Genomic DNA, 13,636 nt, shown 5'->3' with positions numbered 1-13,636 from the left:
ATGAATACTAAACATGGAAAACTACTCAACTCAAGATTTCGAAAAAACTCAACTTTTTCCTTAACAAACACTTCCTAAAAGGATTCATGCTTTCACTTTACAATATAAAGAAGGAAATGCAAGTAGTAAAATATGTTAAATAATAACATGCTCAATATTAATTTAAAATTGTGGAAGGAATTTCTAGGAGATTGGTGAGTATACAAAGGAGGTTTTTATGGGGGTGTGAGGATGGGAGGAAGAAAATATCTTGGGTTGGATGGGAGAAAATTTGTTGTTCTAAGGAAGACGAAAGTTTAGGTGTCAAGGATATTTCTTTGTTTAATATTGTTTTACTTGTTAAATGAAGATAATATCTTTTCCACAATAAAGGAAAACTTTGGGAGAAGGTGTTAGATTCTAAGTATTCGGGTTGACAAGGGTTGAGTGATCGTGAAAGGAAATCAAATGAGTCTATTTGGTGGAGGAACATAAGAAAAATGTGTGGAAGAGAAGATGATAGATGGTTTAATGAGATGGTGGAATGAAAAATAGGAGATGAGTCACATACTAGGTTTTGGAAGGATAGGTAGAGTGGGACTGAGAGTTTGTAACATAAATTGGCAAGATTGTTTCTTAATTCGGAACAAATAAAAGAATGTGAAGAAAAGATGGATATATGGAGAGATGGTAGGTGGGTTTAGGAATTTAGATGAAGGAAAAAATAGTTCCAATGGGAGAAACAATTGGTGGATAAGTTCTTTGCCTTGTTTAATAATGTTAATATTGAAGGCCTAAGATCATTGGATTTGGACCATGAATCCATCATATAACTTTACGATTAAATCCACATATCTAGCCTTACATAACTTGAAGGTGGGATCGAATGAGGAAGAAGTTTTTAAGCAGTTTTGACAAATCAAAATTCTAAATAAGACTTCTTTTATGATTTGAAGAGTCTTGCATGATAGATTATCTACAAAGGTTAATCTTCATAACAGATAAATTCTACTTCTAAAGGATGACTTTGCTTGTGGATTGTGTGCACACAGTGATGAGGACATTTCATATGTGCTTTTCTCTTACAAAGTGACACAAGCTATTTGGTGGAGATGGTATAAATTATTGAAAATTCAATCGGCATCACATGTTATAGCTGGTAGATCACTTCCGGCAAATGTCACATGGCTTACAAGGGGAAAAAAACCAAAATATTTGGTGGTTTGTTGGGCTTAATTCCATTGTATGAAACTTATGACAACAAAAGGAACAAGATAATTTTTGAAGAGCAAATACAAGATGAGAAGGAATTATGGCATAAAATCCTCTTTGATGTGAGGTCATGGTTAAAGACATATCAAAGTGATTTTATTATCTCTTTCCAACAATGCCAAGTGGATCCTGGTATTTGATTGATTATTTTTTGAGCTATTATATTCATTAGAAGGTGTGATAATTGTTTTATTAGAATTCTCAAAATACGTATCTTTACATATGCAAATCCTAAGTTGTATAGATAAAGATTTGTTTTCTAAATGGTGGTTATTTTTTTCATGTTCTGGAAACAAATTAATGAACAATGACAAATATTTTATGCTTTCAGTTACAGTCATGTTGGTTGCCTCTCGATCCTTTATGTATATATTTCAGCACCTCTAGTATAATTAATATAATATTATTATTGCTGATAAAAATAAAAAAAAGCATGTTCAATATGTGATGGTACTTCTACACAAATAGGAAGGTCAGTACCATCGACTAGCATAATATGGATAAGGGAATCCCATATTTTCCTTTCCCAAACATTCCTTTAAAAAATGGCCAATAGCATACAACTAAATATGCACTGCAGAACACCTCACTTACACTACATCCATGCCCACTTTCAGCTGGTGGTTGCCACCCCAACCAATAGATAACCAATGTTGTAAGCTGAACAAGCAAAATGGTTGTCCCAGGTAGAAAAATGGGAGACTCATCGAAAATGAACCTATATATATAAAGCTGTTATAAGGGAAAGCGATTTTTGGTCAGAAATTTCCAATTTGTATTGTTCTAGAAGTAGAAAGATAAGAATTAAGATATTCTCACAATCATTCATTGGATGAATAACTAATGAAAATAAGGCTAAAAAGAAAGAGAACAAATTATATAAAGTAATTCATATCACATTCTTTTTGGTAAGTAATTATAAAGAAATTTTACAAACTAAAATTCACGACAGAAAATCATGGATGAAGCATTCACTAAAAAAGGAAGAAAAATAAATCAGGAATAAGTTCTAAATTAAAACTTCACAAATAATGTTAAACTTTGCTAAAGAATCCACCACTTGATTTGGGATATCTAACCACTTCACAATGAAATCAGGTTGTACTTGACCACTTTCCCTGCTGCCAACTTTGGAATACTCTACAAATGTCCGGTTCTGATATTTGGTTCTCAAAATAATAGTTGGATATTTTTGTTGTGATTCAAAACTACTATTGAGAGTGCGAAAAAGTCATTGACATCTCAACAGTGACATGTCCAAGTTTTTGGAGCTGTTAGTGGGGAAAACATCAAAGAAGGTTCTTTCTTCTTCAACTTTTAAGCCCAAAGGAGATGATCAGTTGATATGTTTATACCAAAATAAAAACAATAAAGAAAATAAAGAGAAAGATATGCTTGGTGAAAAAAATTCAAATCCATCCTTGAGTATTGTACAAACAGGAGTTGTAGAAAGTGATGTTATTCTCCAAATTAATTAGCACCTTTCATTCATTAATAGCTAACAGATAATAAGCACATAATCCAAAGAAATATGAGAACACTATCAAGAGAAATTTCAAGTCATCAACTGATAACGTTACTTCTACAAAAGTGCACAAACACTAATGCTAACACTGCTGATTTGCAAATAGTGGATAGGGGAATCCCATATTTTCCTCTAGCAAACAGCCCTTTCAAATATGGCCAGTAACACACTATCACATACATACTAGAGATGGACTCCCCAAGTCCACACCCATTCCCACTATGAGTAGGTTGCAACCCCAAAAACTTGATCAACATTGCTGTCATATGCACCAACAAAATGGTCGTGCCTATCACAAAAACTGGGGACTCCTCGAATGTGAACCTTCCAGCATCTGCATTGTTTCCATCAGCACCAGAAGTTGAGGGTTTCTTGTCTGTTATTTCAAAGACAGAATCCGATATCCCCGATAGCTTAAGCATAGCACTCAAAAATCCAAGAAACGATGCAGTCGTGGTTCTAATTATGCACATTCTCTGATTATTCCACCAATGTCGTATTGACAACCCAATTGTAAGGTACTCTAATAGAGTATGTACGTTGTAAATCACAAAAAGAGCAATTGGAATCCAAAGGCCTAGTCCCTGGAACAAAACCAAAGTGGATTGGAATTAAATCCTTTGTATTGTCTCTAGCATATAACCTTGCCATTAAAATTGGATATGAATTTGAATCTAACCTTAGGAAAGATATTGGTGTTGGTAATAATGCAAAATGCTAGTAGAGCAATATAGCAAACTAGAAATAGGCCACGCAAGCCCCAGTTGGTAAGCCAAAAAAAAGACAAGCCTGCCCTGAACTGGGTCTTACCAAAGAGCATGCCCGTAATTGGAGAATGCTTTCCAAAGAAGACTACAGTGAGGCCTGAAGCCCATCTCTTTTGTTGTAACATTGTAGAGAGTATTCCTCCGGGAGCACATCCTGTGAAGGCAATTGGATCTGGTGTACAACACTCTGATCTCCAACCTTTTCTTTGAATATTCAACCCAGTTGGCACATCTTCTGAGATTGAGCCATACAACCACCCCATCTAGAGTTCCCAAAAATATTCCTCAAAGCTAATTAACAAATTTCTGTTCTTGAGAAAATAGTTAATTTTGTTTGAAAAATATATTTGTTTCTGTTTTTCTTACCTGTTTACCCCAGCAAGTGTCATATTCATATTCACAATTGGAAACTTGTGTTGCTGCCTCAATAAAGTTGAAAGTAGTAATATCATTAGCAGAAAATGCACTCCCTCCCAAAGCTTGAGCTGATGATTTGATAAACTCCTTTGAACTTCCAAATTTCTCTATTAATATCTTTTCTTCTAATTTTCCTGCGGATGATACAAAATACTAAACGTGTCTTAGGCAAACTATATAGGAATCAACAATTAATAATATCCTTCTTTTTATAACTGTATTACTTTAGTTGTTTATGTTAAAATCTTTCAAAATTGAAGATTTTATATCATTTTCCTATCACTTATGTCAATTTTGATGTATATTGATTAAGAATTGAATCATCTTGGGTTAATATAAGATTTTATAAATATCATCTATATAATAAGAATTTTCTCTCCAATATAGATTTTGTTTTGAGACATATAATAAAGAATCAGGGAATTCTGTGCATTCGAGTCTGAGAATGACTCAATGACCTTTTCTCTCGCTTTCAATTTCATCAGGATAAAGGCCATAAATAGCATTTCTTCTATGGAAAGCATTTGTTCCCCCATAGAAAGGTCCTTGAAGTCCTGCCATTCCCATTATAATGTTCTGCATTTAACAAAACAAGAAAATGTTAGTTTAGAGAGCTCCTTAGTTCATGACCTTTACCAATGAAGAGTAAACTTAGAAGTTTGAACTTTCATTTAAAGCAGAAAAACACCTTAAATGTAATCATCCACTGATTCCCAAAAGGGTCATCTTTTATTCCATCGTAGAATTGTTGGAAACACTGAACAAAAGCAACTTCTTTTCCTCTTTGTGAATCCATCAAAATGCACAAAGCGTGTAGAACAATCTTTGGATTGTTCACAAACATGTCACAGTCTACGTTCAATATAAAGGGAGCATTGGTCATCAACCCAGAGACTCTTGTCTACACATATTAGTTATTGAGAAAGATGAGAATGAATTTGCTAGATATTAATTCAAAGAATGAGAATCAAGATTTCATGAACTATATATCAGTTAACAAACTTAATTACCAAGACATTCATAGCTCCAGCTTTGTAATTGTGATGATACTGTGGCCTCTTCTCTCTGGATATATAGATTAAGTGAGGCAACCCATCTAAAAGATCACCCATGTTCTCCAATATAACCTGCTCATACATATTAAGTGCTTTCTTGTTCATACATAAAAACTGTTGTTTAAACGAACAAAATAACAGGTTCGCATAATGGAAGATTTTCTACAAATTTGGAAGGGAAGTAAAATAGGTAATGTAAATAAGAACAAAAGGAAGAGTATAATTGGTAATGTAAATAATTTATGGAATAGGAGATGTAGCACTTCTTCTGTTTATTATAATAATAATTATGAAGATGCTACTTATTTTTATTTTTTTTGCTATATATTTTTAAAAATTTGTTACCATGGAAACAACATTTTTGTAAATATTATTTTAGAACAGAAAATAAAACCAATCAACTTTTTCAGGGACCAAATGAATCTAAATTGACTAGCAACTTGAATTGGTTACACAGAAACAAAAGCATTGCAGACACTCTGTAGGTGCATGCATATTTTTTTTACTGCTATATTTGTTACCTTAATTATGGTTGGATGATTTCTTTGGTCTGTATTTGAGAAAACAGCAAATTCTCCATCAAGTTGGAATGGAATTGTTTTGCCCGTCACCTCTTCAATTTTTTGGCAAAGATTGTCATACATATCCTGCAAAATGCAAAAGACAAACCATTTTGTAGTTCATGGTCAGAGCATTTGGAAGTTAGAGCATATCCCCTAATTTCCTTTGCCCTCATATTTAGAGCTTATCTCATTGTTAGTGCTTGTTAATTAAGGAGACTGGAGACTATTTTGGAATGTTAACAATGCAGGGCAAGGTTGTTGTACTTACCTTCATTTGTAACCATTCTTGTTTGAATTCAAGTGAGTCTTCACTTTTGTTAGTGGCAATGTCAGAGAAGTATCTGAAGGGTGCTCTCACTTGTACACAGTTCTTCTTACAGAAAGGTACCCAAAACTTAGCGAATTTGGAAGCTTCCATAAGGGCATAGAAAGTAAGAGGGGAACAACCATCATCAGAAACATAGCAAGCTAGCTTGTTAGTAGGATAATCAAGTGCTAGAAGAGATAAGACAGTGTTGACTGTGATGATTGGTGGTTCAAGTACATGGTCTGCTGTTGTCACGAGCAAGTCAACTGGTGGAAACTCAGACTCAGGTACCCTATTGAGATATAAAACAAAATGTAAATGCAAATGTATAATAATCATATGCCATGCCACTAAAAAGCAAGAATAAGCATTTAATAACTTACAACTTTAGCTAGTGCTACTAGTACAAAAGTGATAGAGTTTGTGATCATGGGAATGGGGAATCGAATTCAGAACCAGCTTGATTTATCAAAGGAGCTAACATTAATATCTTTATAACAGTGCTTTACAATAATGTTGTGTGTTAAGGATGGCCACACTAAGCCTTTATTTATAATGAGCAAATAGGATTACACAGGATCAATCTAATTATGAGTAGTAAGGACTAAATTACTAATTATTATGTAATCATAAATAACAGAATAATATAAAATCTTCATGTTATTACGTACCGTAGCAGGAGACGATTTGGGTGGGTTATGGTTACTGCAGGACTCCACTTGGTGTTGAGAATCACAATCCAAGTGAATGTAAACCAAGATTCACATATGAAAGCAAGGAACCACGGGAAAGTAAAGTTGTTGGATGAGAAAAGTCGGTAACTAAGAAGCAGGAGAAGGAGGACTAAGATCAATGTGTCTATCACTCTTTGAAATTTTCGCTTGACCCATATTTTTTCATAGAGAGGGAGGTCATGTCCTTGGTTGGCCATTGACCAAATTGTAAGAAACTAGGACAGTTTGCAAAGGGATTTGAGATGGCTGGAAGTAGTGAATCTTTATCAGCAGAGACAGAAAAGTTGTGCAATATGTGGTGTTGAAAGGATCTGAAAAAGATTATATTCCCTAGTGTGGAAAAGTTTCCCAAACAATTGGTAGCCAAACAAACACCCGCTGGTTCTTATTGATTGGTGATACGATTGCTCAACTATGAATGTCACATGTCCACGATTAATTTTCAACGTAAGAACATTTAAATTCTTTGCAGCTTTACATTTGCGAAAGGATCATGCAGCAAACTCGGGAGACATTAGTACCTCTACCTGGTCCCAGCAGTCCGGGACCATGTGGTTACAACATAACTCTATGACATGTTCACTAGAAATCTAGAATGTGGTTACATTGTCACCAAAAGGTTGGTTGGGATTACATAATCTTGTAGCATTTAATAATTTTGTTTCTTTTTATATGCAAAACTTGGAGGTACATATTCCAGTTTAATAATGTGAAATTAATTATAAAAAATATAACTTGATCATTAAATATTAAATCATCTTACAAATTTAACAGTATAATTAATTTGTCCTATTTTTTTCATATTTAAAAATTAAATTTTTACTTCTCATCTTTGAGAAATCAAATACAAAATCATCTTTCATCTTACAAATTTAACAAATGAGTAACAATATTAAGGAGTGGAAGGAGTAACAAATGAGATATCGTTGGGTATTTTCTCTTATAAATTTGGCCACTATTCATCAGTGATGCTGCGAAAGTCTCCCATCTGCTTCTGGCTGAGCTCCATTTCCATACCATGGCTTCCACTGCACATCATCCCCTTTCAAGAAAATTCAGATTCAAAGGGATGACACTGTGAGTGTACCCTCTTTCTTTCCCATCGCACTTCTCTTTCTTTCTTTTTAGACTACATTCACTTATTTTTACTGATTTTGCTTATTATATATCAATTAATTCTTAATATAAAGCAGGACCGTCCGTGTATTTTTGGAATTGCAACAGCTAAATTCATCTTTGACTTGTTTATTTCCCTCTTGATTGGATTCTATGAACTTCTTTAGCGAAGATTTTTTGTTTGCCACATACCCAAAAATATAATATAGAAGTTGCAAGCTTTTTGTGATCAATGTGTTGTGATGATGAATTTTTATCATATATGTTAGGTTAGGTCTCTGTTAGTATCATCTTTTGTAACGGAATGCTACCTTCACTCCACTTACCCTTGTGGACCGTGCTTACTGTGTGGAAACTGTTATATATGCTTATCTGTGCTTGACAAGTGAATTGTAGTTAGATCTGATTGTTTCATGCTATGCTAGTGATCCATCATGGCCAATAGGTTTGATGCATTTCGGCATAAAGTCGTGATTTAGACTGGAATGGTTTTAACAAGATATTGTTCCCAGTCATGGTGTTGGACTTGTTTGCTATCTGCACTGGAACTCAATTTTTAATTTTGTTATGCTATTTTTGTTACCAATGATCAGAGATTTGACACGTATGTGGTTGGAAAAGAGGATGCTCCTGGAATTGTTGTGATTCAGGAGTGGTGGGGTGTGGATTACGAAATTAAGAACCATGTTGTGAAGATTTCTCAGCTTGGTAGTGGGTTTAAAGCTCTTATCCCAGAGTAAGATAAGATAAAAAATATTACATTGTTTTCATTTTTTCTTGTTTTAAAAAGTTTATTCAGGAAACATTATGTATTCATATTCTGTTTTCACTATTTCTTATACAAACTTAAAATAGAAAATGAAAACAGAAAATGTTTTATCAAACCAAAAATCCAAAATGACTCCTAAATTTTACCAACTCCTCATTTATGTGGCAATATTTCACATTCTATGTGCATTTGGATCACTGGCTTTTGCTTTTCTTAACCAGTTTGTACAGAGGAAAGGTTGGTCTGGATGTTGCTGAAGCTAAGCATTTGATGGATGGTCTTGATTGGCAAGGTGCTGTGAAGGATATCACTGGCTTAAAGCGAATGGTTCAAAGAAGGTTGGGCATTGTTTGTGTTTTCAAGATGAAAAATTGTTTATCTTAAAAATCCTGTCATCTACAGTATTTCATAGTATTAATATTTGATTCTGTTAACCTGCGTCTGAATAGTTCATTGTGCTTTTATCATCATGCAGTGGTTACAGAAGGTTTTTTCTTCCATATGTTAAAATTGGCTTATGCATAAGCTAATTTATAGAATCTCTCTCATTTAGTTTCTCCAAAAATCGATTTTAACTTACGAGGAAAGTTTATTTTATTTTACTTCTTTTTTTTTCCTTCTATAAGTGATGTTGGATAAATTTATCTAAACAGGACCTAAGTCTTATTTGTGAAGGAACTGAATGAGTGAAAGGGAAGTTGCTTTAGGCCCTTAAAGATAGATCCTGCTTGTAATGTATACTTATTATATCTCTAGTTTTGCTAATTTTGATTTGGAGGTTTATTATAAAACTTTATTTATACTTAATATTTTGATCCAATGGCTAGTGAAATAGCGAATCTGAAAATAGTATATTATGATCATATTGATAGATTGATCTAATTAAGTTGGAATTTCTTTACAGGTATTTTTTTAAATCTACCTTTTAAATAGGACATAATTCTGCTGAGATTTTGCGTGTCTTACTGTAAATGCTGGCCTCTCTCAATAGTGTTTTTGTCATAGGAGTTTGTTGAGTTAAGATAATTATTGTGGGCAGAGAGCCAGAGTGTTCTTATAAAGTTTGATATGGTTGTTTATATACTTAGATTAAAGTGCCAAATAACATAGGTTTATGTGTTGCTCAATAAAGTTTAATTTCTTTAACTGTCTCAATATTAGGAGTAGACATTTTGCATTAATTATAAAAATATTTCATCATCATTTATTGTTACAGGTTGGTGACTTGGTGTAACTGGATTTTGTATGGGAGGTGCTCTCTCTATTGCTGGTTCTGTCTTGGTTCCAGAGGTTGGCGCTGCTATAGCATTCAATGCAGTTCCTGCTTCTCAACTTGCAGACCCTGCCCAAGCCAAGGCTCCTGTTCAGGCTCACTTTGGAGAGCTGGACAATTATGTTGGCTTTTCATATGTTACAGTATGAGAAATTCTTTGCAATTATATCTTAATTTCACTCATATTTCAATTAGTAAGACATGCAAAATAATTTATAAACTTGAGCTTTTCACCTTCTTGATAGTATCATTGAGCAAAAACAAAACCTTTCTCCCTATAACTTTCTATTCCCTGCTCTGTCTTTCATCTTCCCATCATCAACCTCTTATACCAAGCATGCCCAGACACCCTAAATAAAATTGAGGAAAATTTGAAGCTTAACTGATACAGATTTCAATTTCCCCAAGTGTGGGTGTCTTTTAAGAGAGAAAACTGTTTTGGGAAACAAAACCTTTATAAACTGGGTATCTGACCTTTCTATCACTCGGCTGTTGCCATTGCATGCATGTCGTGAAACATATTTTTTTCCATTGTTTTCATAATAACTAACATGGAAATTGTAATCTTGCTCTTCATTTTAGAACTTATTTGAAATATATAGCCTTTATTTTGTGATGAGTATTTTGTTGGACAAGGTACATTTCAGTCACTTACCGCTAGTTGTTGTTATTAGACATCATGAATAGGAAAAAGAGAGATGGCACAATTGTGTTCATAGATGAAAATGTTCAAATTTAATCCACTGGATATTGTATTGACATTGTTTGATGTCTCAGGCAGCCAAGGCATTGGAAGAGAAGCTGAAGGCATCCGGAGTTCCGCACGAAGTACATATCTATCCTGGCAATGCACATGCATTCATGAACAGGTCAACTGAAGTAATCCAGAGGATGAAGAACATGGGAATGCTTGATGAAGATGAAGCTTCAGTTCAGCTTGCTTGGTCTCGCTTCGAGACATGGATGACCCATTATCTGTCTTGTTAGATAATTTTCTACCTCAAATTCTAAAGTCACATGCTGCAGTGTATTCCACCTTTTAAGTGGTTATATAGAACCCGTTTAATGGCCCCACAAACTGTGGAAGCTCTGCTGCTTGCTACACTATGGTTATTTCCTGAAGTTTGGATGCATATTTGTGAAATTTGAGTTGGGAATGATATTGAAACAGTTGCGGCTTTTCTTCAATAAAGTAAACTATTTGGGCTAGTGGTGGTGTGTTGTTCATTCTTCTTGTCATTGACTTTATTTTGTGTGGTTCCTGTTACTCTTTATCTTGTCATTCCGGTGATGAAAAGAAGCGATGTGCATTAGTTTGATAGAGAATGTTGTCTTGTAGAAGATAGGTTTTGAGAAGCTGTTGCACTTTATTTTGTAGTTGTACGGGACCTACTGTGGTGCATGAAACGTTGAATTCCTTGGACCAAATGTGCATAATCATTTGATTTTGCCTTTTTGGGCACCCAATGTTAACGAAGCCAAGCTGCACATCTCCAATCAGCTCCGAACCAAACTGATTGTGTTGTTATTTCCATGCATGCCATAAGAATGAATTCACTAACTTTCCTATATAAACCAAATTTACCTATGAATTCCAATAAATCATATGTTTCCGAGTTTATGTAAAAAATTTCCCAATTTTGACATTGTGAAATTTGTATAATGCATATTTATCAACTTTTTATGCTAGGATCGATCATTGACTGGGTTGGAGTCATTAAATTAGAGATCTCATTGAATCATTAATTGACTAGTATAACCTGTAAGACACATTTATTATTTTTATACACAATAGTTAAGTTTTTCAATCGTTCTATTTGTTTTAAATATTCAAAGGATAGTGGTTTGAATCAAATGTTTACACTTTTACTAGCAACCATATGAACATTGATAATCATAAAAAAAAAAAAAAAAAGGAAAGGGAAGGATTAGGGTGAGTTACCTCCCTCCTAGCTAGCAGATGAACGATGGGCACAAGTTCCAGATAACACAAACACGACCAGATAGAGGATTGTAACCGTTTCAGAGAGAGAATGATCCCAACCGTTAGATGCATCACAAGGATAATAAAAAAGGACAAAAGAGTCTTACATGATTCCATCCATACCTGATTTATCATTTTTACATTATTTTTCTGGCTACAAAATTAAGTTAACACCATCAATTTTTACCTTTGTGCAAAACCAATTAATTTGTTGGAAACACGTTTGAGAGCCCAAAATCACGTTTTTAATTTAGAAAACGAAGAAGTGAAATAGTAGTGTTTATTTTGATGTGAAAAATCATATTCCTGTTCCGTTTCCAAACATGTACTTACTATGCATTTAGTGTGTGGTCCTCTCCTTTGAAACGTTGATTTTTTATTTTCATAAGATATCTTATTGTGCTAATTTTTCATTGTATAAATAAGATTATTTTTTTGCGCGTATTAACTAAATTGGTTTTTTTTTCTGCAAAAAAAAATGGACCATTCAGAAGCAGATCAAAACCATGACCAAAAAGAAAGAAAAAATAGAAAGCAGATCGAAAGCCCTATGTCCAATCAGAAACACTCAATTTTTCTTGGATAAGGTTACTTGAGTTGAAAATTGAAAGTGAAACTAGAAACTATGCAAAGAATCTGTTATTGTTGGCATTCCACTATCATTTTGAGAAAACATAGGAAACCAGAATCTAGCCATATTTGAACATGTAAAGGATCATTTAGTAGGTACATTTTTTCACGGGCAGGAGTGAACGCATTGCCATGGTGTGGACTAAGGAATTGACAGTTCTAATAAGAAGAAAAGAATCATGTGACAAAATTGGAAAATAAGAAAGACTAATTAAAAAGTTGCTGCTTAACTCTGACCAATCTCTTGAGCCAGTCATTTTGCGTACCTACCAACCATAAAATTCAATAATTGGACCACACATTTCCAAAACTTTATCATTTTAAGATTCAGATGTGTCACCGTTACATGTTTACTTTCCCATTCTTGGTGCACGCATTGCACTCTTCTCCCTCTGCCTAATCATATGTAATGTAATGGTTGGATATTTTGTCACTCGAAATGCAAAAGCAAAAGCACCAAGTGAGACATCTATACATTGGGCAAGATAAATAGTCAAAAACTACTAGATGCTGTGTATTCTCTCCAGAAATAGCTAATACATTGGGGATATTATAATTAAATAGCTAACACAATAGTTTTGACATTTAATAAATGTCAATAAATTAATGATATTGAATTTCTTGCGCTGCCAATAAGCTGGTAAGATTAAATCGTATGTTGTGGATTCAAATCTCATTATGTGTGGATTTTGTTGACAAACAATCTGTAAGTTTCTCAAGGCATGTTTTATTCTAATTCTAATTGGTTTGCAGGAACTCAACTCCAAAGTTAAGTAATCCAGCCTGATTATTGACTCGGTTGAGATACTAGGTTAATGGTTTAACTGGTAAATCAGTAATTAGTTTGATATATATTAAAAATTTTAAAATTATATGTATATTTATTATATATAAGTATATGAGTAACATTATTTAATTAAGAAAAGTTCATTCATATTTCAAAATCCAAAATAAGAATTGAAGTATTAAAATTGATAACACAAGTTCACAAATAATAATTTAATAACACAATTATACAAGTCTCAAGTTATTTTTTAGAGTGTTTTAGAACATCTTTTTTACGTGAAACGTGTTTTAAAAATCGGTCCAGATCATCGGATTTATCTTAAATAAGTCGGATTTGATCAGGTATGACTGAATCATCTCGGATAAAACGCATAACCAATTTAATAACTAAACCAACCAAATTATGATACCGGTCGAAATGGATTTTTAAAATATGCTCAACTCACTTATTTTGTTTCT

The 13,636-nt window shown here is 33.6% G+C and overlaps 1 protein-coding gene and 1 pseudogene across 1 annotated transcript; one reads left to right on the top strand and one right to left on the bottom strand.

Moving 5' to 3' along the window:
• Positions 1–2,711: 2,711 nt before the first annotated feature.
• On the bottom strand, positions 2,712–7,184 carry LOC114374675 (cellulose synthase-like protein B4). The gene is made up of 9 exons (XM_028332345.1): positions 6,557–7,184; positions 5,847–6,177; positions 5,537–5,662; positions 4,971–5,087; positions 4,649–4,861; positions 4,419–4,536; positions 3,910–4,094; positions 3,456–3,806; positions 2,712–3,360 (listed from the first exon to the last, which is right to left on the bottom strand). Exons 1-9 carry the CDS (start codon positions 6,814–6,816, stop codon positions 2,815–2,817), a joined length of 2,247 nt encoding a protein of 748 aa, XP_028188146.1. The 5' UTR covers positions 6,817–7,184; the 3' UTR covers positions 2,712–2,814.
• Positions 7,185–7,194: 10 nt separating this feature from the next.
• LOC114373376 lies at positions 7,195–11,269 on the top strand (annotated as a pseudogene).
• Positions 11,270–13,636: the final 2,367 nt, after the last annotated feature.

This window comes from Glycine soja, chromosome 11 (genome assembly GCF_004193775.1).
Source record: "Glycine soja cultivar W05 chromosome 11, ASM419377v2, whole genome shotgun sequence".
In the NCBI taxonomy this organism is placed as follows: domain Eukaryota; kingdom Viridiplantae; phylum Streptophyta; class Magnoliopsida; order Fabales; family Fabaceae; genus Glycine; species Glycine soja.
The sequence above is the reverse complement of the archived record's forward strand: the minus strand, read 5'-3'. Positions and strand labels throughout refer to the sequence as shown.